The sequence below is a fragment of the Raphanus sativus genome, chromosome 6 (assembly GCF_000801105.2).
Source record: "Raphanus sativus cultivar WK10039 chromosome 6, ASM80110v3, whole genome shotgun sequence".
Classification (NCBI taxonomy): domain Eukaryota; kingdom Viridiplantae; phylum Streptophyta; class Magnoliopsida; order Brassicales; family Brassicaceae; genus Raphanus; species Raphanus sativus.
Window position 1 is genome coordinate 33,140,523 of NC_079516.1, and position 27,076 is coordinate 33,167,598.

The 27,076-nt window shown below is 37.1% G+C and overlaps 2 protein-coding genes, 2 non-coding genes and 1 pseudogene across 6 annotated transcripts; 3 read left to right on the forward strand and 2 right to left on the reverse strand.

Moving 5' to 3' along the window:
• The first annotated feature begins 1,546 nt into the window (after nucleotides 1-1,546).
• Nucleotides 1,547-3,765, forward strand: LOC108810556 (protein BRASSINAZOLE-RESISTANT 2-like). Its single transcript, XM_056987951.1, has 2 exons — nucleotides 1,547-2,051; nucleotides 2,898-3,765. Exons 1-2 carry the CDS (start codon nucleotides 1,800-1,802, stop codon nucleotides 3,591-3,593), a joined length of 948 nt encoding a protein of 315 aa, XP_056843931.1. The 5' UTR covers nucleotides 1,547-1,799; the 3' UTR covers nucleotides 3,594-3,765.
• Nucleotides 3,766-8,909: 5,144 nt separating this feature from the next.
• On the reverse strand, nucleotides 8,910-10,104 carry LOC108808445 (arabinosyltransferase RRA3-like; annotated as a pseudogene).
• An 8,477-nt stretch (nucleotides 10,105-18,581) lies between these two features.
• On the forward strand, nucleotides 18,582-18,688 carry LOC130497208 (small nucleolar RNA R71). Its single transcript, XR_008936218.1, has one exon. It is a non-coding gene; the product is annotated as a small nucleolar RNA R71 (small nucleolar RNA).
• Nucleotides 18,689-21,797: 3,109 nt separating this feature from the next.
• Nucleotides 21,798-21,884, forward strand: LOC130497274 (small nucleolar RNA R16). The gene has a single exon (XR_008936277.1). It is a non-coding gene; the product is annotated as a small nucleolar RNA R16 (small nucleolar RNA).
• A 1,186-nt stretch (nucleotides 21,885-23,070) lies between these two features.
• LOC108812452 (uncharacterized protein At1g01500) lies at nucleotides 23,071-25,572 on the reverse strand. 3 transcript variants are annotated; one of them, XM_056988434.1, is made up of 3 exons: nucleotides 25,334-25,572; nucleotides 23,657-24,452; nucleotides 23,071-23,491 (listed from the first exon to the last, which is right to left on the reverse strand). In XM_056988434.1, the coding sequence occupies exons 2-3, from the start codon at nucleotides 24,350-24,352 to the stop codon at nucleotides 23,276-23,278; spliced, it is 912 nt and encodes a 303-aa protein (XP_056844414.1). In that variant the 5' UTR covers nucleotides 24,353-24,452; nucleotides 25,334-25,572; the 3' UTR covers nucleotides 23,071-23,275. The 3 variants fall into 3 exon arrangements, with proteins under 3 accessions (XP_056844414.1, XP_018440216.1, XP_056844415.1); XM_018584714.2 differs by having other exon boundaries at nucleotides 25,241-25,572; XM_056988435.1 differs by lacking the exon at nucleotides 25,334-25,572 and adding an exon at nucleotides 24,780-24,922.
• Between the last annotated feature and the right edge of the window lie 1,504 nt (nucleotides 25,573-27,076).

Sequence of the window (27,076 nt, forward strand, 5' to 3'; positions counted from 1 at the left end):
CGGAAACTGATGCTTATCCTCCAAGCATAAACCGTCATAAGGTTTATGGGTTTTTAAGAAATCGTAAGTGGGCCTCGAATCAAGTTTAGGACTCCTTTGGGCCGTATTTTTGATTTGAGACGTTTTTACGATTTCTCCGATAAGGTTAAGTTTCCGCGGTTTTATTGTCGACAAAACGGACGATTCCATTTGATCGAGAGATCAAGAAACGGATAGTCGTGAATTGCGGAGAACGGCTATACGGATAGTCGAGAATGCATAGCTTACGTCGTATCGTCGTTTCGGAAGACTTCGAACGTTTCGGAGAATGATCGATGTACGAACGTTCGGTCGCTATAGCGACCGAACTTTGTCTGCAGCTCGGTCGCTATAGCGACCGAGCTTGTTCTCGAGCCCGGTCGCTATAGCGACCGAGCTTGTTCCCGAGCTCGGTCGCTATAGCGACCGTGCTTCGTACGGGGCTTGGTCGCTATAGTGACCGAGCTTGCGTACGAGCTCGTTCGCTATAGCGACCAAGCTTCGTACGATCCTGCGATTACCAAGTCCTTATTCTCGTGTTTTGACGATTCTTTTGCTATCTTCGATGATCGTGTTTTGTCGAGAACTTTGTTTAATCTGTGGAACTTTTTCGCAAGATATTTTATTTTTACGATTTCATTTCGTAAAAATAAAAATAAAAATAAAAATAAAGATAAAATTTATTTTTATCGAATGTTTGGATACTAACTTCGTAACGACGGTTTTTGACCCCAACATTGTTTCATATGTATAAATTTAATATTTTTTTATTAATTTACTAACGATGCAAACAAAGTAAAAAAATAAAACAATCATTGGATAGACAGAACATGATACTATACAGAGACACTAACCAGGACAAAAGTGAGCCTTTCTTTTGTTTTTGTTCGTACTCCCAATAGTGAGAATTAAAATTTTAATTAAATAAAATTCATTAACGTTTATTAAAACTTAAAACAGTTTGTTTTCTATTAACATGTCTATTGGAGAAAAAATCCCTGGTCGAAAATATGAATGATATTTAAGTAATATATATATAAAAGATTTAAACCACTCCACTTCCCATCGATTAGTTTTAAACTGGAAATCAAGAAAACTTGTCATAATATCAGAGTAGACCTATACTCTGATCCATTAGTCCGACCTAGATAGTTAGACCCGATCATCCTTTTAGCTGATGACCCATAGAAAATTCAGTTGTGCCGAAATTATTAGAGAACAAAGCATTGTTTCGAAAGGGGTATGATTTATTATACGAAATTAATGATATAGGCACCATTATCTCGAAGGAGAATGTTGAAGAGAAGATTTCACATCGAAAACATGAATGAGACCATTTCACTCACCACATTTAGTTTTAAGTTGGAAGCTCATGAAACTTGTTAATGTCTGAAAAGCCAATCGGATGGGTGTTTGCCGGTCGTACATCAAGGGCCTCACTTAAACTATGGACCACGCATGTCTCTCCATCTTTTCTCTATATAACCTCTGGTCAGTTTACACATATTGAGAAAGAAACATGCATAAACGTACTACTTCGACTGATCCACTGCGCAGAACCTCGCAGTAAGTTACGTGCACCACTGCTAATCTCACCATTTAGATTGACTCTCTGCGTATTTAAGTCAGATCACCGTTCATTCAGGTTTTACTTTTTGTCCTTTCAATAACGAAAAAGATACTTGTAAAGTGTAATAACCCCCAGTTAAGAAAAAAAACCTTATTCCTTCGTGAGTTACTAACTTCAGCTGAATCAAACTTCCGTGCGTCTTAAGAAGAAGATGACCTATGAGGGTGCAACGTTGACGTCAGCAGCAGCGATGGCGATGACGCGGAAGCCGTCGTGGAGAGAGAGGGAGAACAATAGGAGGAGGGAGAGGAGGAGAAGAGCTGTAGCGGCGAAGATTTATAACGGTCTCAGAGCTCAAGGTAACTTTAATCTTCCCAGGCATTGCGACAACAATGAAGTGCTTAAAGCTCTTTGTTCTGAAGCTGGTTGGGTGGTCGAAGAGGACGGAACCACTTATCGCAAGGTTAGTTAAATCTGAGTTAGTGGTGGGTGTTTTGATGTTGACTATGCCTTACTATATATATTTAGATCTTTTCATTAGCTTTAGAAAGTGGAGAAACTATAAACTATTCCTTTGACCAAAAAAAAAAAAAAAAAAACTATTCCTATGAAAGACAAAACTACAGCACATGACTAAATATCTTGGTAGGTTGAACTTTTTAAAAGCGTATTTAAGCATGGGAATTTAGGCATGGGCATGTTAACTATATCCGAAACTGTTACAAAAAAATCTGGATGAGTTTGGATACAACACGAACTAAAATCTAGATGCGAGAATATCAGAAATTAAATTAGTTAAATCTATTTTTTTGTATATGTTAAAACAATTTAGATATGTTGAAGTATTTTGTAATTTTGTTGTTATGTTGAATATTTTTAGTTAGACTAAATAGTTTGACTAGTTTTTATTAGCTTACTGAATAGGTTATATATTTTGATTTTTGAGTATTGTGTGGTCAATTTCATTAGTTTCTTTGTTTTGGGCAATTTCAGATATTAGTTATAATTGAATCTGAATCCAATAAATAAAGAAGTCAACTGTGTCCGATCTAAAAATTAGTATATAGAACCCAATTGGAACTTATGAATATAGTAATAAAAATCTAAATTAACCTAACCGAACTCAAATACGACACCGAACAACATGGACATTAAATTCTAAAAACCTTCACAAATTTACACTAAGACAAAAAGTTTATGGTGGGCAAGTGCCCCTCCCAAACACAACGTACGTCCGCCACTGGTTTTATAGTGCATCTTCAAATCTCAGTCATAATGTTAATGTTTGAGAACTAACTGGTATTTTCAGGGACATAAGCCTCTTCCTGATGACATGGCTGGATCATCTTCTCGTGCCACTCCTTACTCTTCTTATAACCAAAGTCCTTTTGAAAGTCCCATACATTCTTACCAAGCCAGCCCGTCATCTTCTTCATTCCCGAGCCCTCGTGGTGGCGACACACACAACATCTCCACCATCTTCCCTTTTTATAGAAACGGTGGGTTTCCTCCACTTAAAACCTCAAACAGTGCTCCTGTCACTCCACCTGTCTCATCTCCAACTTCTAGAAACACTAAGCCATTACCAACGTGGGAGTCTCTTACCAGACAGTCCATGGCCAATGCTGCTAGACAACGAACGTCATCTTTCAACTACCCGTTTTATGCAGTATCAGCACCTGCTAGCCCCACTAATCATCGCCAGTTCAATGCCCCGGCTACTATACCTGAATGTGATGAGTCTGACTCCACTATTGATTCGAGTCAGTGGTTAAGCTCTCAAAAGTTCTCACAACAGCCATTCCGTGGTGGCTTTGCAGTGCCACCCTCTCCTACCTTCAATCTTATGAAACCCCTCTTACCAGAACTAGTATCTTCAAACAATTTAACAGCACCAGAGATTGGTCAGAACAGCCAAGTTAAGCCATGGGAAGGGGAGAGGATCCATGATGTGGCTATGGAGGATCTTGAGCTCACACTTGGAAACTCTAAAGGTCGTAGTTGAGATGAAGAACGAAAGCTCGTTGTGCCATGCTGAAAGAAATGATTAATGTATCAGTGAGTGTGTTTCAAAAGCATTATTTATAGATAAAATGTGTTGTAAGATGTATGTTCATATTATCATTCCGTTTAGATCTTGTAAAACATTACATATATTTTATTATTAAGTGGCTTCAGCTGGAACATTTATCATTCAAACTTGAGATATACCAAAACTTTGAAACAGAGCCCAAGGAAGTAAAAGAAGACTTGAGATTTAGCTATAAGTTACACAAAATTCATAATACAAAAAAAAGGCATGAGTAAAAATAAATTAGAAAGCCAAAATGTCAAAGAAACTGTAAAAACTTTTGAGCCTACACTGCTTTTAAGGTGAATCTTCATTCAGAACCATCAGGGAAGCTATCAAGGGCATCTTGCTTACCATTTACATAGAACTCAACCACAGCTTACATTCTACTAAGCTTATCAGGATGATAATTCAGATGAAAAATCACTGGTTTCACCTTCTTCTTCAGTTCCTCATTCTTTTGTTGGATAATTTCAAGCTTGTGGAAACTTAACATATTGATAAGTGTTCAATTATGTTAAGAAACACAAAAAGGAAATCCAAGAATAGAAAAAGAAAATTTCTATTTAGGTTAGTTTTTGCTTTCCATATCCCACATGTTTAAGGGAATTGTCTGTAACTATAAATATAAGTTTCATGGAGAAGTATTCCACAGGAGATCTAAGAGAAACATTGAGAATGTTAGTTTTGAGTAGTTTCTAAAACTAATAAGAAAAGTTGTTCTTATAAATTTCTTTATTTCTAGAGATCTAAGAGAATTATCAAAGCTTAAGTTGTAGCTTTGAGATTTGAACTGGTATCAGAGCTTCCTCAGGTTGATCAGGTTGAAGACTCGATCTAAGCTTAAGTTGAAGCTTCGATCCTGGTGCTTGTGAACAAGAGATCACGTGACTAAGATGGCGGACGTGACTAGGGCTCCACGCACGAAGGACTTTGGATCCGCAACCATCCAATGTGCGATGTTATCATCAACAAACTACACAGTTTGGTCGATGAGGAAGAAGGTTCTACTTCGTGTTCATGAAGTGTGGGACACGTTCGAATCCTGTTCGGATGATCAAAAGAAGAACGACGTAGCGACAGCTCTTTTGTTTCAATCTGTTCCTGAAACTTTGATTCTCCAGGTGAGAGAACAAACCGCAGCGAAGGACATCTGGAACGCCATCAAGTCACGACACCTTGGAGCTGATCGCGTAAGGGAGGCGAGACTTCAGACGTTGATGGCGGAGTTTGATAGGTTGAAGATGGATGATAACTATACGGTCAATGACTTAGCAGGGAAGATATCCGGCCTATCATCCAAAGCAGCCTAGTTGGGAGAAACAATAGAAGAATCCAAGATGGTCAAGAAGTTCTTGAAGAGTCTTCCGAGCCAAAAGTATATCCAGATCGTGGCATCGTTTGAGCAAGTCCTAGACCTAAAATCTACGGATTTTGAGGACATCATTGGAAGGCTTAAGGCGTACGAGGATCTTGTAAGCGGAGAAACTCAGAAAGAAGGCCAAGGGAAGCTTATGTTCTCCAACAACGAACAACATAGTCAGAGGGGCTATGAGAATTCCCGTGGTAGAGGTAGTGGACGGAATGGTAGAGGCAGAGGTTGTGGAAGGTCACACAACCAAAACCCAGTGTCACACACGGAAGACAAAAACTCGAAGAAGGATCGTTCAAAGGTGAAATGTTGGAGATGTGACAAGTCGGGTCACTATGCAATTGTCTGTCCTGAGAAGTCAGTGAAGAGTCAAGAAACCAACCTAAACGAGACACAAGAGGCCGATGCACTCTATGTACACGAGGTGGTGTACTTGAATGAAGACAAGGTGATTCCGAAGAATCTCGATATCAACAAAGGCAGCGCAAGTGTTTGGTATTTGGATAATGGAGCGAGCAATCACATGACGGGAAACAAGGAGTTCTTTTAGAGTTTGGATCAAAACACCAAAGGGAAGGTGAAGTTTGGTGATGGATCGTGTGTTGATATCGTTGGAAAGGGTGTGATTACTTTTGTGTGCAAGAATGGAGAGAAGAAGGCACTCAAAGACATCTACTACATATCTGACCTGAAGCACAACATATTGAGTCTTGGGCAAGCAACAGAAAACAGATGTGAGGTTAACACGAAGGATGTCTACTTAACGCTCACGGATTCGTGTGGAAGGTTACTTCTACGTGTCACAAGATCTCCTAACCGTCTCTACAAGACCCCGATGGAGATTAGCTACTCGGAATGCTTACATGTCAGAGATCAAGATGCTACATGGAGGTGGCATGCTCGACTAGGACATATAAGTTATGGAGTGATGAACAACATGGTAAAGAAGGATATGGTCATAGGAATGCCGAGTGTAACACATGAAGAAAACGTGTGTGACGCATCTCTAGAAGGAAAGCAGATTAGACATTCATTCCCGACTAAAACCATGTTTCGTGCGACAAAGCCATTAGAGTTATTGCATGGAGATTTTTGTGGACCAATCACGCCACCAACGCCAGCAAACAACAAGTATGTCTTTGTCTTGATCGATGACTTCTCAAGGTATATGTGAATTATACTTATGAAGGAGAAGAGTGAGGCATTCGATCGCTTCAAAAGATTTAAGGAGAATGTAGAAAAGCAAACAGGGTCAACCATTAAAACCTTCCGCACCGATAGAGGATGAGAGTTTACCTCAGCTGAGTTCAATCTATTTTGGGAATAGAATGGAATCAAAAAGCACCTAACCGTGCCTTACACACCTCAGCAAAACGGTGTTGTGGAGAGGAGAAACCGAACCTTAATGGTTATGACAAGGAGTATGCTGAAGGTAATGAAGATGCCAAACTACTTGTGGGGAGAAGCTGTGCGTCATTCAACTTACCTCATCAATAAAGTTCCTACAAAACCCTTGAAGGATCAAACGCCATACGAGTGTCTCACATTGCGGAAACCAAATATCAAGCACTTGAGGATATTCGGTTGTGTAGCACACGCGAAGATATGTGTGACTCATCTGAAGAAGTTAGATGAGAGATCGAAGTGTGTGGTCAATCTTGGAACTGAGGCGGGTTCCAAAGCATATAGACTCTACGATCCAGTCACAAGAGCGGTGATGGTGAGTAGAGATGTGGTTTTCGATGAGAAGAAAGTTTGGGACTGGTCATCTACAACAACTCAAGCGGAGTGTGAACCAAGTATGCTTAAGCTTCCACATGAGGGTGATATAGAAGAAGGTAATGATCATGAACATGAAGCTATAGACCAAGATGAGGAAGAGGAAGAAGAAGCTACTGATCACAATGACACCCAAGATGGTGGTGTTCAACCGTTGGTGACTAGACACGGTCGCACCATATCAAAACCAAGATATATCAATGATTATGTGTTGATTGCAGATCAAGAAAGTGCAATGATGTTGCTCACAATGGATGGCGAGCCAGAGAACTATTTTGAGGCTGAACACATAAGAGAATGGATTGAAGCAATGGTGGCCGAGATAGAGTCTTTCACAAGAAACAAGACATGAGAGCTTGTACATAGACCGACTAGAGTGAAACCCATAGGGTTGAAGTGGATCTACAAGATAAATAGAAAGGCGGATGGTACAGTGAGTAAGTATAAGGCGAGGCTTGTGGCAAAAGGCTATGTACAAAGGCAAGGAATAGATTTCGACGAAGTGTTTGCACCTGTGGCGCGTCTCGAAACTATTAGGCTCTTGATAGCCCTCGCAGCAACCAATGGTTGGGAGATACATCACATGGACGTGAAGACCGCTTTCTTGAATGGAGATCTAAAGGAGTTAGTGTATGTAACTCAACCCAAAGGTTTCAAGAAGAAAGGAGAAGAGGATCGAGTTTATGTGTTACACAAGGCTTTGTATGGGTTATACCAAGCACCAAGAGCATGGAATGTGAAACTCGATCAGGTCCTAAAGGAGATGAGATTTGAGAAGTGCACGAAGGAACCATCAGTGTACCGCAAAACTACAGGAGGAAACGTCTTGATCATAGCCATCTACATTGATGAACTGTTTGTGACGGGAACTTCGCTTAAGGTGATTAAGCAATTCAAGGAAGAGATGTCTAAGAAGTTCGAGATGCCAGATCTAGGTAAGCTAACATATTACCTTGGCATTGAGGTGATTCAAGGAGAAGACGGAATCAGAATAAAACAGGAAAAGTAAGCTCAAGGAATCATGTGTGATGGGCAACTCAAGTTCCAATGGAGTCGAACTTGAGAATCTCAAAAGCTGAAGATGAACCAGAGATAGATGATACTGAGTTCAGAAGAATCATAGGATGTTTGAGGTATATGCTTCACACACGACCTGACTTGTGTTACGCTGTGGGTGTTCTAAGCAGATACATGCACAATCCGAGAGACTCTTATGGACAAGCCATCAAACACATACTGCGGTATGTAAAAGGAACAACAAACTTCTGTTTGTTCTTCAAGAGAGATGGGTCAAAGATTGTCATTGGTTATAGTGATAGCAGTCACAACATTGATCTCGATGACGGGAAGAGCACGCCAGGACATGCATTCTACTACGGTTCATCATTGATCACTTGGACGTCGCAGAAGCAGCAGACGGTCGCATTGTCATCATGCGAAGCAGAGTTCATGGCGGCAACAGAAGCAGCGAAGCAAGCTATATAGATCAAGGATTTGTTGAGTGAGATACTAGGTGAAGAAGACAAGACAGTCACGCTTAGGATCGACAACAAATCAGCCATTGCTCTAACAAAGAATCCAGTTTTCCGTGGAAGGAGTAAACATGTACTCAAGAAGTATCACTTCATTCGTGAGTGTGTGGAGAACGGGCAAATCAAAGTGGAGTATGTGCCGGGTGTTAAGCAGAAGGCCGACATCCTTACCAAGCTATTAGCAAAGATTAAGTTCAAGCAAATGAGGAGCTTAATTGGAGTTCAAAAATTTGATCTCCCTAATTCAAGTTGGAATTAAGGAGGTGAATGTTGGATAATTCCAAGCTTGTAGAAACTTAATATATTGATAAGTGTTCAATTATGTTAAGAACACAAAAAGGAAATCTAGGAATAGAAAAAAGGAAATTTCTATTTAGGTTAGTTCGTGTTTTCCATGTCTCACATATTTAAGGGAATTGTCTTAACTACAATATAGGTCTCATGGAGAGGTGTTCCATAAGAGATCTAAGAGAAATATTGAAGCTTTAGTTTTGAATAATTTCTAAAGCTAATAAAAAAAGTTGTTCTTATATAATTTCTTTATATAATTTCTTTATTTCTAGAGATCAAAGCTTAAGTTGTAGCTTTGAGATTTAATCTTTCTCACATCTTGAACAGAACCTTACTATTAACAAACTTATACATATCCATCACTCTCTTAGAAGTATGCAAATTGCAGCCTAATGTACTCAGATAAAACAGCTCTTCGTTAAAAACAACTTGGTTCCGCAGTTCTGCTTTGGAGAGCCTATCCGCTACATGGTCCAGCAGCTCGATTGATAGAACCGTGGGTCTTGGATAGAAAAAACCCGGAATTGAAAACCCATATCCTCATTGTATGAGCATACCTAGCCATCCCATGGCTGGCTCATCAAACACATCGTTAAATCCATAAGCTGTCATGTTGTTATGACCATCACCTCAATGACTCCACGTCAGGGTCTCTGTACAGATACCTAAAAGGGTAGTGCAAAAATACAATATCCACATCCGAAAGAAGAACTTGGTACCCGAGTTGTAAGAACTCTCTCAACACACGGAACTTCAATCCATAGATGGCGTGGTTGCCTCCGTTTTTCCCGACCGTGTCCACGTCCTTGTCCGGATCTGCTTATTATATTTACAGAAACTCGCAATGTAATCATCCAATGCGACAACTAGATAGTTTTTTTTATACCTAATCTCTTTACACTAGCGATCTAAAGTCTAGCATAGCTTTCACGTTTGAGTTTGCAAGAGCCACGACACGATCACCTCTTTATCAACAGCAACATCCTCTAGTATCTTTGCTAGTCTAGGGTTTACAGATTCATCGGGAAGGATGATTGGGTTAGTTCTTATACTCTTGATAGTTCCAAATGGACCAGCCTTTATCTATGGTTTCCTTGCATTGTCTGATCCTTGTTCCGCTAACCGTAGCTTCTCTGTCAGCTCTCTGACCTGTTTCTTTAACTCAGCGTTCTTGTCTGAGAGAGATGCAAAGTCTGCCTTCAATTAGCCATTTCTCAAAAAAAAAGTCTGCCTTCAGCACCTTGATTCGTGGGATGAAGAAATATATATATATATATATATTATATATATAAAAGAAGACTAAGAAAGTGTATAACTGTAAAGCTCAAATCTTTAAACCTACCTGGACGCGTTCGTTAACTTTGAGCGACGAGCTCGAGTTGAAGAACCCGTTTGGGAAGATGACGATCGCGATTCGAGATCCTCTACCTCTGAGCTGTTGGGTTCTGTCTATACGACCCATCATGGCCATTTGACTTTCTCCCCCTCTCTTAACTAAGCGAGATCAAAAGATCAAACGAAGAAGCTAAAAATTGTAATGATTTCTTCTCTGCTGATTCTCGGTGTCAAAGGTTTCGGCTTTTGAAGTTGTTTAGAGAATAGAGAGCTTATTTTTGGCAACAACGACGACGATGAATCAAAAGGCTGCATGTTCCTCTGCTTCACGGTGTTAGATGTGTTTATTCTGTTTTTCTCGTATTCGCCAGTTTAAGATGAAGTTCGATGAGATGACTTTTTCGTTGACTCATCTGATGGTCAACATAATAAAATTGTAAACTACTTGCTAACACTAACTATCACACATGATAGACCAAAACGCTTATGATTGAGATTAGTTAAGCTGTCAAACATTTGAATCAATTTTTTCACAACTTATTGTCCCAAAGCTTAGTCCACCCACATCTTATATACGAGATCCCGAAAACTTTGTTTCTTCCTTTTACCATGAATTCAATTTAAACTAGATTTTGATCCGCGTGTCCGCGCGGATATATTTTTCAAAAATATTGTTATTTATTTTTCTGTCAATATTAAAGTTGAGCAAAAAATCCGAAGAACCGAATCGAATCCGATCCGAAAAAATAGTATCATACTCAAACCGAAATTGATTAAATATCCAAATTATTCAAAATTTGGTATTTAGATAACCGAATCCGATCTGAACCGAAGTATTTCGGATACCCGAATGTATTCAAAATAAATTTAAATACTTATATATGTATATTAGTTATTTTTAGATTTAAAGTACATAAAAACAACTAGAATACTTTTAAGTTGGTTTAAATACTTAAAAATATATACAAATAGTTGAAAGTAAATACCTAAAATAGTTAAATTATACTCAAAACATCAAAAATACTTAAAAAATTATTGATTCTCTATCCAAATATTTAAATCAAACCAATTTATATGTTAAGTTTAGATATTTTGACATAGGTTATTCAGATTTATATGTAATATATTATTTTGTTTATAAATTTTGAGAAAATTAAAGTATATAATGAATTTTAAAATTTTAAATGGGTTATCCGAACCCGCAAAGATCTGAATCGAACCTAAACCAAAATTTAGAATATCCAAATGGGGCTAAATCTTTTACTCCGGAAACCCGAAACCCAAACAGATCCGAACCGAACCCAAATGGATACCTAAACGTCCACTCCTAGTCACTATTATAAATCATATATGTCATCATATAATTAATCGTATTTTATATGTACCATCATATAAGTAATCATATAATTAATAGTATTTTATATGTACCATTAATATATATTATATTTTAGAAATTTAATGAGAAATACAAAAACCACAATTTAAGTTGGTATATGAAACTGGAGTATTTGTATTTTTCTTATATATATATTGAAATTCTATATGTACGATTAATATATATTGTATTTTAAAAATTTAATGAGAAATAAAAAACCACAATTTAAGTTGGTATATGAACCTGGAGTATTTGTATTTTTCTTATATATATTGAAAGCATTTTTTAATAATTGTTGTTGGAAAATATTTCATTAGCAATTAATTTTTGAATATATGTATATTTTGATCAATTCTTGACATAAAATAAACTTTAAATTATTAATTTGATTTGGAATATGTATATAAAGTTTAAATTTTGTTTATGATTATTTTAAACAAAAGATGTTCTTAGGTAATTAGAGTGACTCATTTTCTTATATTTTAAAAGTAGTCCAAATAGATAGTTTTTTCATAATATAATGGGCTTCCAATTTTGCCTAATTTTAAGCCCATTACTTTTTTTCTTAATATACTGTTATCCATATTTCCAAACAAACCTCATTTTCTAAAAACTAATATTCATGTTTCCAAATAAATCTCATTTTTAAAAATACTATCCATGTTTCCAAACAAATTTTAAATATACTTCAGTTTCAATAATATAGATATCAAACAAAAGAGAAAATTGTTTAGTGGCTAAAAATACTGATTGTATGATCAAGCCTTTATCTGTTCGGTATTTGAAAAGGAAAAATGTGAAATGAGGAGAAAGATAATTGTTTGAATAGCCGAGGAGACTGCCTACTAGGGTATTTGGAAAGGAAAAATGTGATATGAGGAGAAAGAGTATTTAACAATAAGAATATTATGTGTAAATATGTCATACAAAACATATGTATAATATAGTAAACTAGGTAGTTTGCCCGCACTTGCGGATTTGATAAATTATTTTCATATTTTTGAAATATTTAATAGTTAATTAAATATTAAATCTTTTATATACGGTAAACATTGTAATGTTTTGGATAACATAATATATAATCTCTTAATATAATATATTTTATTACGAAAAATAAACTTAAAACATTCATATATACATAAAACTATAGTTACGGAATTATATTTATTTTGAAAATATTGTAATGTTTTTGGATAACATAATATATAATCTTTTTAGATAATGATGATTATCAAATTAATGATTTTTTTAAAAAAAATTATGGGTAATTATATATTAACAAATCTAATCTAATTATTTATTAAGAAAAATAAAATTTTAAACGCTCTAACTTTTAGCGTGAGAGCAAAAAAATCACATGAGTGATTTTGATTGTAAGAAGAAATTTATCTTAGAATATAAATGATTCATTGTAACTTATGTGATATATATATATATATATATTATATTTGTTTTAGTAATATTAAAATGACTCTAATTTAATATATATATATATATATATATATAAAACATTGACGACAATAAATATAATATAATTTAAAATAATATTGTTACAATTTCTAAATTATTTTCAAAATAATAATAAATTATCAGCTAAATCACTAAAATTGAAATATGACTTAAACCTAAAATTATGGGAAACATAGTAAATTATCAAATTTATCTTTCAAATAATAATATAGATATATAAGATTACATGAATATATTTATTTTTTTGCTCACCACTCTTCCACAATTTGTTAACACAAACCTGTGATTTGTATATGTTTTTTTTCCTGGTTTATTATCACTGATATTAACCACAACAGCTGCTTTCATATGAAGAAACATATTTTCCAGTAATGAAACCTCTTATCTATACAAAAGCACCTGGCTCACAATAAAAAAAAATTAACGTATGTTTAGGTTTAATATTTTGTATTTCCATTCAAGATAAAATTATTAGTTAGAATGATAATTACACACTATAAGATAATATCCTATGTAACTTAATCTATAATATTATAAATAATAATAAATTACATATAATTGTATAACATATATGTTTTCAAAACACGAGAACATATAACTTAATAGTACATTGATGTTAGGAGTTTTGAGGCTCCTAAGTCAAATGATAGTATAGTGGAAGTAAGTTGTCGAACCAGTTCTGAAGGATTTAAAATCAGAGAGAATGCAAGTATTTGCCTAATCTAAGTGCAATCAGTGAATTGGATGGTTTTTAAACTAAAACTAGAATGCAAGTAATAGAAATGATACTTTTAAGCTATTGAAAAGGAGAACTCATGGGTATAGGGATTTCAGACCTTGGGTGATCAAGTTCCGAACTAAGGATGACAAATGAATCAATCAAACTATTAACCTTAAGCCTAAACACAATTTTAAGCAAGCTCTATATCTAGATGAATGCTCATTTGCTAACATGTCTCAAACATCAAATGTCTTTGGTTGAATAACATGCAAGCAATCATTACTAACAAGTCTATTAGCTATCTTAGCATCTTTAACAACAAATATCTTTGGCAAAGTACACTAAGAGCTTAGGAGAGTTGACTCAGGCATTTCATCAAACACTTTTTGGGTGGGAAATGCCTAGAGATCACCCTTTGAGTGGCCTACTCAAATGATGCATTAAGATCACTCTACTATGCAAGGAACAAGTATGATTTACACCTAACACATCCTAGAACTAACCTAATCACCCTAAATCTCCCTAACCCATGAATCCAAAAGTGGATTACTCACTAATCTCCATGATTCCTCTTAAACCCATGGTGGATTTCAGATGAATCATATAGAGAACTAGAAGAGAAAATCACAAGAACACAAGAACAATTAAAGCAAAAGAGAGCTTTTCTTGAGAGAGTTTTGTGTATTCCAATGTCAAAAGATAATCTGCCAAAATGGTGGCTACATAGTACTTAAACATTAGGTTTTCCAAGTGCAAAAACGTGCACAACAATTGCAAAAAGGTCCTTCAAAAATAATAAAATCGTGCAGCAGATAACGCGGAGCGACCTCAGAGGGTCACTCCAGGAAGTCGTTCTGGGGTTGGGAGCGACCTTGGGGGGTCGCTCTGAGAGGTCGCTCCAGCCTCCATTTTTGTGTCTCCGGGCGATGAAAACGCGAGCGACTTAGGTAGGTCGCTCTGGTTGGTCGCTCTGGTTGGGAGCTACCTTAGGGGGTCGCTCCAGAAGGTCACTCTGCGGTTCTCGACCAGGATGGATATGCCTCTAGTAAATTGATCATAACTCCTCCATTACAGCTCCAAATGACTTGAAACCACTTCCATTAGAAAGCTAACTCAATTTCCTGTGTCTCCACAAAATATTAGCAACAGAAGATTTCTCTAAGGCCTTCATCCATGCTCATCATTCACCCCCTTTTTGATCACATTGCTTCCAAATGTCTCTAAGAACTCCATGTGGTGTTCCAATACCTGATAGAGACATATGTATGCCAAATGCAACCTAAACATGTATAAATCCTAATCTATATGATGCAAATGCTTATGAATGAATGGTTAAAACAATGCAAATATGCAAGACATCAACTCCCCCACACTAGTCATTTACTTGTCCACAAGTAAACTTTCAAGAACCAAGGAGAAGAGGTTTGAAGATGGGGACTCATAATCAAAAGAAACTCTTCTTAGTTCTCAACCTAACAACCTTGCATAATCATACCAAATAGCAAAAGCAAAGATTTTATCCATCTCTAACTTCTATAGGCCTATCCCAGCTCCTTTGATCTCTACACTCATTAATCATGCATCCACAAACCACAAATCCACCATCTCTCTAACATTCAGGAAGCAAACTCAATAGACATCTCACAAATGGTCAACTGGTCCAAGTCAATTGGTTTGGTAAGACAAATGCTTTAATGCAAGTGAAATCAGAGGTTCAAAATGATCTTTTAAGGTGGTTTACTCTCAAAACAAAGTAGCTTTGACATTACACATAATATATCTAAGAAAAGGATCAACTCATGCATACAATGCTCAATCTCCATTGTTCTACCCTTTCCCAAACACACAAGATATTCAGTTATTCCTCAATGTCAAACCCAACTCACATCTCTCACCAAAAGATTCCAAGAACATTTTTCACTTCAGACTCTTTCTTTTTGAAATCAATAAGGGGTTTTCACAATTTTTAAACAAATCTCAGCTCCTAACAACTTTGCTAGCCCCCTTTTTATTCTTTTTTTTTTTTTTATTATATTTGGGGGCCAAGACTTTTCACAATAAGAGCTAGATACTTCTCCACTTATCCCATAAAGACTAATCATTTAAGCACAAAGAGTCAAACCTTTCATATTCCCAAATCACAATCACAACACTCACCCCCTTCCTATAGCTAGACAATAGAGTGACTAATCTAGCAAGAATGGAGACTAAGCATTGTCGTTCCCAATACTCTCAACATTATGCACATGTAAAGCTTTCCAAAGAGGCCTCACTCAACAAATAATGATGGTTTAAAAAGGAGGTATGGGTTTTGGGAGTGGAGTACCACTTGAGTTTGTCAAGAAGATTGGTAAAAAGGATAGGACAACTCAAGTGTGTATATCCATGACTTAGCACACAAGGGACCATATGCAAGAGACATTAAAACATGAGCTTGCTTCAAAGAGAGAGTATCAACAGTCAAATGAGTTTCAAGAGGAGCATTCAAGGCGCGAAGTTTATAAGCTTTCCAAAGGGTGCTTAAGCTACTTGTCATGATTACAAAGGTCAATAAATTCAGTATTTAGCATGAGCTCTTTACAAGGTTGAAATCCCCCTAATGAATGAATGCAACCTATATGCTTCTAGACTCAATCCTAAAAATGCAAATGATGCAACTAAATGATTCTTTTTGTGCTTTTCAAATTTTTTTATTTTTTTGGATTTTTCTATGCAAATAAGAATGTAATATGCAATGCATGAGACTCAAAATCATGGAAACAAACATGATCAAATACTTGGTACCTCCCCCACACTTAAATCACACAGTCTCTGTGTGAGTGAGGTACCCAATGGAAATGTGAAATACAAAAAAAAGTTATGTGTTACCTTCCGTGGAGCGAGGTGTGAACGTCGTTGCGACATGTCGCTCCCAGCTGGAGCGACTTCGGTATGTCGCTGTGAGAAAATCGCTCTGAGGTCGGTTTCTGTGTTTCCACTCGCGTGTGACGCGAGCGACCTCGGCATCTCGCTCTGGACATGTCGCTCCCAGGTGGAGCGACCTAGAGGTGTCGCTGCGATGAGATCGCTCTGGTGTCCGACTTTCTGCTCAATACCTGCACACAACTTAACTTTCCCATTGTTTTATGCAATAAAATGATAATGCAAATACTAATGCAATATATACAAGGATACTCATGGGACTTCCTCCCAAGTAAGCTTGTTTTAAGTCTCTACCTTGACTTTGCCTCCTTTGGATCAGGCTGGACTAGGTGCAGAAAGTGGAGTTGACATCCCATCTTTCTCAGGTGGTAGCTCATCAAAGTGATCATCAGCAGGAGAAGGATTCATCTCTTCAATGGTGAAGGCTTGTCCAAATACAGTGGGGTTCCTCATCTTCTCCTTGATGTCAAAGTGGAGGATGTTCTCCTTGCCCAAATGGAGGTCAATCTTCCCTTCCTTCACATTCACAATAGCTCCTGCTGTAGCTAAGAATTGCCTTCCAAGAATCAATGGGTCTTGAGCCTCCTCACCCATTTCAAGCACCACAAAATCTGTAGGTATCTCATACCTTCCAATCTTCACAGGGAGGTTCTCTAGGATGCCCACAGAGTACTTCACTGATCGATCAGCCAACACCAGAGAGAGTCTACACTTCTTGTATTGAGTGAAGCCAAGCTTCTTTGCCACAGACAAAGGCATCAAGCTGACACTAGCTCCCAAATCGCAAAGACATTTCTCAAATACCATAGGTCCAAGAGCACAAGGTAGTGTGAAGCATCCTGGATCTTCTAGCTTCTCTGGAGCATCAAGCCTCTGAATGATGGCATTGCACTCATGACTTAGAACCATCATGCCCTCCATCTCCTTCTTCTTAGCAGCTACAGCATCTTTCAGGAACTTGCTGTATTGAGGAATCAGCATGAAAACATCAATGATGGGCATTGTAACCTGAACTTCACTCATCTGCTTCTCAAACAAAGTCTTGTACTTCTGTAGCAGCTGCTTCTTGAATCTACCAGGGAATAGAAGCTTGGGTTCATAGGGAGGAGGGACAGAAGAGCTCTCACCTGTTGGAGCAGCAGATTCACCATCTTTTGTTGTCTTCTTCTCTTCTCCAACCTTTTCTTTACCCTTATCTTTCTCAATCTTCTCCAAGATCTCATCATCTGTCTTCTCATCAACAATGACCACTTCATCATCTAGATTGATGGCTACCTCCTCACCTTGTTTCTCAGCATCCTTAGTGAGGGTTCTAGGAGGTAACTGCTTACCACTCCTGAGTGTGACAGCTTTTGCTTCCTTGGGGTTTTGATCAGATTTTCCAGGTAGAGATCCTGGCTGGCGATTCTGGTGGGTGCTCATGGAAGCAAACTGAGTCTCTAAATTCTTGACAGAAGAAGCGAGGTGGGTGAATTTGTTGTTGAGCTCATTGTAGCTCCCATCAATCTTGGAGTGAAGGTTCTTCAGCTCATAGCCCACATGCTTCTCACTTCTAGTCTGAGACTCCAAGATCTGTTTCAGTAAGGCATCAGTGCTGTTCTGTTGAGGAGCAGAGGAGCTAGGAGAGGAGTTTTGCTGAGGCTGATAGTTGCTCTGCTGGTTGTTTCGAGGCTGATAACCACTCTGCTGGTTGTTTGAATAGGGCTTCTGTTGGTAGTTGTTGTACTGAAAGTTGGGTTCCTTCTTATACCAGCTACCATTACTGTTGATGAAACACAATTCTTCTTGCCCTTCCAAACCCTCAACCTCATTGATAGTAGGAGGTATCTCCTGGCTTGGGTTGCCAACAAAGTTCACCTGCGCTTGTGTGGCCTTATCAGCAATGAGTTTGTCAATCTTCTCCTGAAGAGCCTTTATCTCATTCCTTGTTTGATTGTCATCACCTCTGCTGCTTTTGTCATGGTCTCCACTGTAGACTGCATCACTCTTAACCATGTTGTCAACCAGAGCCTCTGCCTCTTCCTCAGTTCTCCCCAAAAAGAACCCATTGCTAGCTGTATCCAGTCGGGCTCTGTACTTAGGAAGAGCACCTCTGTAGAATGTGCTCAGCAAGCTCTCCTTAGAGAATCCATGGTGTGGGCACTGAGCTTGGTAACCATTGAATCTCTCCCAAGCTTCACTGAATCCTTCCAAGTTATTCTGTTGGAAGCTGGAGATCTCATTCCTCAACTTAGCAGTTCTTGAGGTAGAGAAGAACTTCTCCAAGAATGCCCTTTTGCAGTCTTCCCAAGTGGTGATGGAGTCACTTGGTAGAGACTTCTCCCACTGACGTGCCTTATCCCCCAAAGAGAAAGGGAATAGCTTGAGCTTTAAGGCATCCTCTGACACACCATTAGTCTTTGACATACCACAGTAGCTGTCAAACTTATCCAAGTGATCAAATGGGTCCTCCACAGCCAGACCATGATACTTGTTGTTCTCTATGCAGTTTAGCAGTCCTGACTTGAACTCAAAGTTGTTAGCAGCCACAGCTGGTGCTCGGATTCCAAGTCTAGGACCATGGATGTTGGGGCGGTCATAAGTGTCAATGGGGCGAGCTGGTCCCTGTTGGGGCCCTTCTGGAACATTGTTTACTCCATTGGGGTTCAGAGGATTTTGTGGATCAGCCATCTCAGCTTCCTCTGTCTGCAGTAAAGCTTGTTGCTCTTCTTCTCTTCTTTTTCTAGCACACTCTCTCTAAAGCTCTGATGTCTGCGGCTCTTGGAACAAGGTTTGATGTACATTTGCTCCTCAAGTTCATACACCTGAAAATCACAAAGAGGTGAAGAAGAGAATCAGTAACTTACAAAAAATAAAAATGACTTAGTCTCAAGCAAATGACTAAATCTCAATGTTTAAATCAAACTCAGAATTTGGCAGCGGCGCCAATTTGATGTTAGGAGTTTTGAGGCTCCTAAGTCAAATGATAGTATAGTGGAAGTAAGTTGTCGAACCAGTTCTGAAGGATTTAAAATCAGAGAGAATGCAAGTATTTGCCTAATCTAAGTGCAATCAGTGAATTGGATGGTTTTTAAACTAAAACTAGAATGCAAGTAATAGAAATGATACTTTTAAGCTATTGGAAAGGAGAACTCATGGGTATAGGGATTTCAGACCTTGGGTGATCAAGTTTCGAACTAAGGACGACAAATGAATCAATCAAACTATTAACCTTAAGCCTAGACACAATTTTAAGCAAACTCTATGTCTAGATGAATGCTCATTTGCTAACATGTCTCAAACATCAAATGTCTTTGGTTGAATAACATGCAAGCAATCATTACTAATAAGTCTATTAGCTATCTTAGCATCTTTAACAACAAATATATTTGGCAAAGTACACTAAGAGCCTAGGAGAGTTGACTCAGGCATTTCATCAAACACCTTTTGGGTGGGAAATGCCTAGAGATCACCCTTTGAGTGGCCTACTCAAATGTTGCATTAAGATCACTCTACTATGCAAGGAACAAGTATGATTTACACCTAACACATCCTAGAACTAACCTAATCACCCTAAATCTCCCTAACCCATGAATCCAAAAGTGGATTACTCACTAATCTCCATGATTCCTCTTAAATCCATGGTGGATTTCAGATGAATCATATAGAGAACTAGAAGAGAAAATCACAAGAACACAAGAACAATCAAAGCCAAAAGAGAGCTTTTCTTGAGAGAGTTTTGTGTATTCCAATGTCAAAAGATAATCTGCCAAAATGGTGGCTACATAGTACTTAAACATTAGGTTTTCCAAGTGCAAAAACGTGCACAACAATTGCAAAAATGTCCTTGAAAAATAATAAAATCGTGCAGCAAATAAAGCGGAGCGACCTCAGAGGGTCACTCCAGGAAGTCGTTCTGGGGTTGGGAGCGACCTTGGGGGGTCGCTCTGAGAGGTCGCTCCAGCCTCCATTTTTGTGTCTCCGGGCGATGAAAACGCGAGCGATTTAGGTAGGTCGCTCTGGTTGGTCGCTCTGGTTGGGAGCTACCTTAGGGGGTCGCTCCAGAAAGTCATTTTGCGGTTCTCGACCAGGATGGATATGCCTCTAGTAAATTGATTATAACTCTTCCATTACATCTCCAAATGACTTGAAACCACTTCCATTAGAAAGCTAACTCAATTTCCTGTGTCTCCATAAAATCTTAGCAACAGAAGATTTCTCTAAGGCCTTCATCCATGCTCATCTTTCACCCTCTTTTTGATCACATTGCTTCCAAATGTCTCTAAGAACTCCATGTGGTGTTCCAATACCTGATAGAGACATATGTATGCCAAATGCAACCTAAACATGTCTAAATCCTAATCTATATGATGCAAATGCTTATGAATGAATGGTTAAAACAATGCAAATATGCAAGACATCATACATTAACGTCTTTAATTTATTTAGTTAATCAAAAGATGATACATTATATTTTTTAGAGTTTGATTTATTTTTAAATTTAAATATTTAGTATTCATTAAGGGTACAATCGATATTAACTGCTCTAATTTTTAACGTGAGAGCTTCATTGCGAAAACCCACTTCGCAAATAATAGTATAGATATTATATATCTATAGCATTAAAAATATATATATTATTCATTTCTATGGAAATAATTATATGCGTGCGGATACGCGGATCAAAATTTAATGATTATTATTCACGATTTTTCGGTGCGAAATAATAGTTAGTGTCTCATTATCTTTAGTCGAATTCTTATATATTGTAATATGTTTCAAATCAGTTTAAATAAAAAGGTGTCAAATAAAAAAGTGTTAGAAAAAAGATGGACCGATATACATCAGACTTTTGCTTATATATGGATGCACTCTATTTTCTTTTGCCAATGTATATAAGTCCTTCTTTGTTGATGAATTAGACTTTTACATTTACTGTCTTTGTTTCTCTGGGTATTTTTCAAATTATCAATTTCTCGTCATTTCAAACTTTAGTTACACATAATTTTTTGTTTATCTTGAGACGTTTAACAATATGGATATTTTGGGCTTGAAAGAATGTGTGTATCAAAATTCTTTGCAAAATTGGACTAATGTTTTTCGACTTCAGAGCCCATTAAGCTATTAAAATAAAAGCTAGCCCGTTTAAACACTAAACCCTAGCTAGGGTTGCCAGCTCCTCGCTACATATACTCTTTTTTTTTCAACCAGGCAAATAACTGAAACATCTTCGGTAGCTCGCTCGTTCGCTGTTCTTTGGTCAATTTTTTCGAAAGTGTTTTTTTTGCTTTGTTTGTTTTTCATGTATTTTGTTGCAATTTGATTTTTTTTATATCCGAAAATTGAGAAATTAGGTGTTTTCGACGGCAAGTGATGAGTATTTTATCTTATTCTACACACAGATGAATCAGTGTTGACAACCGGTCTCTATTTATAATCTGATGCCATAACCCAAAGCTTTTTTTTTTCCTTCGTCTCCACACCTTTTCAGTGTTTTCTTCTGGTAGAGTTTATCCAGCAAGATTTCAGTAATTGAATTCACGTTGGCTTGAATTTTCCCTAATGTGAAAGTCAAAATCTCTTAATTTCTGTTAAATATGATTGTGAAGAATTGACAGTGATGAGATAATAGCAGACGGGCGGTCTGAAATTGATGTCGTGTTGAATGTCTGCCTTTTGCTACATTTAGCATCTCTGAGTCATTCGCCATTACCTAATTTCTGGACAATTCGATTATAACTAATTACTGAGTAAATTGGTTACTAGCTCGTATCTAAACCGATCATAAAGTCAAATCATCCGTTAATAATTCTAAAACATTATAATAACATAATATAACCTCGGTTAATCATTGGAATTTTCGACCCCTGAATTAATCTAAGTAGTATGTTACTCTATTTGGTTAAAACCTGCGATAGTCTGTTATGAAAACTGTGAAATCGTGAAGAAAAAAAACTGAAAAGGTCGATTTTTAGATCTGTAAATCGCATGACAAAAGGAAGAAGAAGAGGGTAAAATTGCCATTTTGCATTCATTAAATGAAAATAAAATAAAAAAAGAGGGACACCGTTGGCGTAGATTCGAACTCGCCACCCGCGAGGCTTTAACAGTGGAACTAACCCCTACACCACTTAAATCACATTGCGTATTGTTCAATAATTCATTTATATATTCGTAATTATACATAAAAGTCCTTAAAAAAATCTCTGATTAATCTACGATTAATTGTTAGGTGTTAGGCCTTGATCAGCCTCACGCAAGCGTAATTTCGCAAGTGATGGATGTTCTCCAGAAATTGCTTTTTCATGTGTTGTGCCACCAAAGAAAAGAATTCAAAAGAATGTTCACAATATCGCGCGTACAGCAGTCTTCTTCCAAATTGGAAGATGGAATCTAAAGAGAAATACATGGTTTCGTAATTCGTGAAAATTGTGTTTGTATTAACGCTCTTAGCAACATATATATACAACGTAATGTTTCCAAATACTATGTAGATATGGATAATCACAATATGGAAGCTTAACATTATCTCTAATATAGTCTTTATCTCTAGAGATTACGTTAATAAGTATTCAGTGGCATTCATGCCATAAACATGTATCTAATCTATCCTCACTCATCAGGCAAATTCTGAATACAAAAGCTACACTCTCAATCGTTTATTTACATCAAAACAGATATCAACAATCCCTCTTAACATTTTTACCAAAAAAAAAAGATATCAACAATCCCACACTAAAATGTTTGATTCACAACCACACCTAAAATACAAACAACTAAAATATATAGGGATTAATTCAAAATTTCAAGGTAAAAATCTGCAAATGTATATTATTTAAACTAGAGAAGCCTCTTCCTGAAGTTTTTGGTAGTTGATTTATATGTACGAACGAGAAGACCGACACCAATCCCAAGACCAACACAGACGCCAAGTCCAATCCCAACACCAACCCTTACACCTGCATTAAACCATGACATCTCTCCATCCAAGCACTGGTCACTTTTCCAGTACATATCTCCTTCGTATTCCTCTTTGTAATTTGTGTATTCTATTGCCTGAACACACAAAAAGAATGATATAACTTAAGGACACAAACATACACACCTTGAAGGGCTAGCTTTGATAGATACACTCATATACTTGCATCTATGCAATAACTCTCATTGCATTTTTGCTATAAGACTCTAGTTCCTACCAGTAATATATGCTATGAAAGTTACCTGATAATGGAGCTCAGCGGAAGTGTTTTTCTGAGGCTCTGCAGTTTCATACTCCGGTATTGAACCCAATGCCGTTCTTCTACTTTGCTTCTTTCTCGAACCAGGCTGTAGAGTTTTGGTTAAGATGATGGGTGTTCCTGAGAAGCAACCAGTGACATAGACCTCTATAGTTGGCAATATTGGCAACAATTCTTGACCGTTTCTGCTCTTCTCCTTTAAGAAACCAGACCCTGCAGTGATCGCAGATTCACAAGTCATGTTCCACTGACTCTTTGATTCCCCAGTGAATCCGTTACCATCAGACATCTCGAGGACTCCAGACAAGACTAGCTCCTTTTTGTCACAAACCTCAAACTTAACGCTACCGTTTAACCTGATATTGTCTGTGCTGACATAAGTAGCTTCTTCTGATGTCTTATCAACTCGATCCCTCCTAAGCTGTGAGGAACACCCTTCTGAGTACATGCTCATTCTAACCCCGTTTATCTCCAAAAGGGTATCTGGATCCAGAGGAATGTGATTGATGGTAAGGACTTCAGGGGTTGAATCTTCCACCATGAAATTGCTTATCCTGACGTAGAACACTCTCAAATCTAACCAGGAAGAGGATATTCTAGAGCTGAGGTGGTTATAGTTACGATATCGAGGTATTTCAAAGGCTTCACCGTTGTTACGTGTCGCACAAGGTTCCTCCATGACCGAGAGAGGAAGACGATCGACGAGTGTTTAAAACCTAGATTTTATTCTTACTCCGAAATCTAAACGGAAAATACTTGTGTGTAGAGGAAGAAGAGACCTGGTTTTGAGGAACAGAAAGCCTTGTCGTGAGGACATGAAACGAGGAATACTTCAAAACTGAAAGCAAGAAATCTTTTATGCCCTAGAATGGAAGATTCTCATCATGAAACATATAGACAGAAGCAATAACAACACCAAACAATATTTTTTTTTTTTGATCAACAACACCAAACAATATATCTGCTATAAATTGTAACGCAAACGCTAAGATAATCGAAGAACTCAAAACTTTTGCAAACGCTTAGAAGACTCAAACTTTCGAGATTGACCTAGATAAGAAACAAAGTTTCAAGATGCTCTGTTTCTTCAAGAACAAAGCATCTACCTTTAACAACACTCGAAGCTTCTCAAACTATGAAGTATTAGACACATAGTTGTCCCACATCGGGTATTGGAAGGAATCCTTAGCAATATATAAGATAGATGGGTCACTCCTCTTATTACCAATTGGTTTTAAGTGTGAAGCTCATCTAGCTTAACATGGTATCAGAGCCCGATCCACGCAGTCCAACCCGATCCATTATCGATATGGCCCAAAGTTGGCCCATCGATCTTTGCCCGAGCATTCCGAGATTGACGCTCAGAGAGCCATCATCTCGAGGGAGCGTATTAGACACATAGTTGTCCCACATCGGGTATTGGAAGGAATCCTTAGCAATATATAAGATAGATGGGTCACTCCTCTTATTACCAATTGGTTTTAAGTGTGAAGCTCATCTAGCTTAACATGAAGATCCCAAGAGAATGAAAAGAATAATATTAATAAAGAAAAAAAAAGAAACTCACCAAAGAAGAAAGTAACAACAACATATATTAAAAGGAAAAAAGATTTTGAAGGGAAATATTGTTTATGGCCAAGATTATACATGTAGAACCCACCACCAAGATCACAGCTTTTCTTTCGATCTAATGAGAACAAAGCGCGTGTCCTAGGACTGCGATCGACCAAGTTGAGCAGATGTAGTTAATGTACGTCATTGTTTGAGGAAAACATGTGGTTATCTATTTAGTTATCTAACTTTGTTTAAAACGTCGGTAAAGTCACGAAAAAGTCTACGGTGATGAAAGGGAGAAACAAAAATATCAGAAACAGTGATGAGAAGAATTAGTGAGGTGGAAGATGATGTGTTCTTTTCTGACCTAACGATCTTATCGTTTAAAACCGTTCGTTGTTTTTTTTTGTAAACTTAAAAACCGTTCGTTGTTACTCAGAAAAAAAAGTGTTCGTTGATTAGTACAAACGAAAGCGACTTGCATTTGATTTCACCCAACACAAAATGATACACTTATCCAAATTAAAGAAATGGAAAATAAAAGTTTTTGTTTTGTCTGAAAGCAAGTTCATGAGTAAAAAAGCTGTCATATTCTGTTCTACGTCTTTTTGATCCTCCTCCTTAACCATAGCCTCTACTACTACTACCTAGGGCTGGGCAAAAAATCCGAACTCGAAAAACCGAACCGAACCCGATCCGAAAAAGTAGCACCGAACCCGAACGGAAATTGATTAAATATCCGAACGGGTCCAAAATTTCGGTATTTAAAGAACCAAAACCGAATCTGATCCGAACCGAAATATTTTGGGTACCCGAATGTATCCGAAATAAATTTATATACTTAAATATATACATTATTTTATATATAATGTATATTAAAAATATTAAAAATATATAAGATATCTTTAAGTTTTCCAAAATACTTGGAAAATATATGCAAATAGTCAAAAGTAAATGTTTAAAATAGCTAAAGTATACTGAAAACACCAAAATAGTTAAATATCTATTGATTCTTTATCCAAATATTCAAAGAAAACTAATTTATATGTTAAATTAAGGTATTTTGACATATATGTTATGAAAACTTATATGTAATATATTATCTTTCTTATAGATTTTGAAAATTTAAAGTATATAATGAATTTTGAAAATTTAAAAACATTTTAAATGGGTTATCCGAACCCGAACCGAACCCGAACCGAACCCGAACCGAAATTTAGAAATATCCGAATGGGGCTGAAATCTTTGACCCCGAAAACCCGAAACCCGAATGAACTGAACCGAAACCCGAATGGGTACCCGAACGCCCAACCCTACTACTACCGGCTTTGGCGCATCTTACCATTTGGATGAGACACAACAAACCAGCACAAAATGGGCTTTTAAAGTAGTGAGACCATTGGGCTGTTGAATATTGTTTAGGCAATAATAAGTAACACTGTGTTGAACAAAAAAAAAAGTAACACTGTAATAATGTAATTCATACGGTGCCATCACTTTTGTTAAAGTTTCAATCAAAATTAGAAAGTTAGATACGCTCTCTTCTTTTAAATTTTGAAAAAGCTTAATGGAAATCTCAGCTTCCAATCAGATCAGGATAGCACTCCCCACAAGATTTTCACCTTTTTTAGATGGTCACAGAGTCAATATTTTGAGATCTCTTTCTTTCAATTACACTGTTTTTAAACCCCTTATTTCGGAATGTAAGTATTACACACTATTTTTAGTTTTTTTTTTTTTTTTGGATTTTACTATTAGTAGTATACTAGTACGGTAGTACCCTTCTCTGTTCCATTCTAATATATCACAAAAATTAATCCGTTTATGATGTACAAATAGAGAAAGTCAT

Coding starts and splice junctions, on each gene's coding strand:
- LOC108812452 (XM_056988434.1), bottom strand. CDS start 24,352: ATGGAGGAACCTTGTGCGACACGTAACAACGGTGAAGCCTTTGAAATA. Junction 23,492..23,656: donor CCGCTGAGCTCCATTATCAG/GTAACTTTCATA, acceptor TTGTGTGTTCAG/GCAATAGAATACACAAATTA.
- LOC108810556 (XM_056987951.1), top strand. CDS start 1,800: ATGACCTATGAGGGTGCAACGTTGACGTCAGCAGCAGCGATGGCGATG. Junction 2,052..2,897: donor ACGGAACCACTTATCGCAAG/GTTAGTTAAATC, acceptor TGGTATTTTCAG/GGACATAAGCCTCTTCCTGA.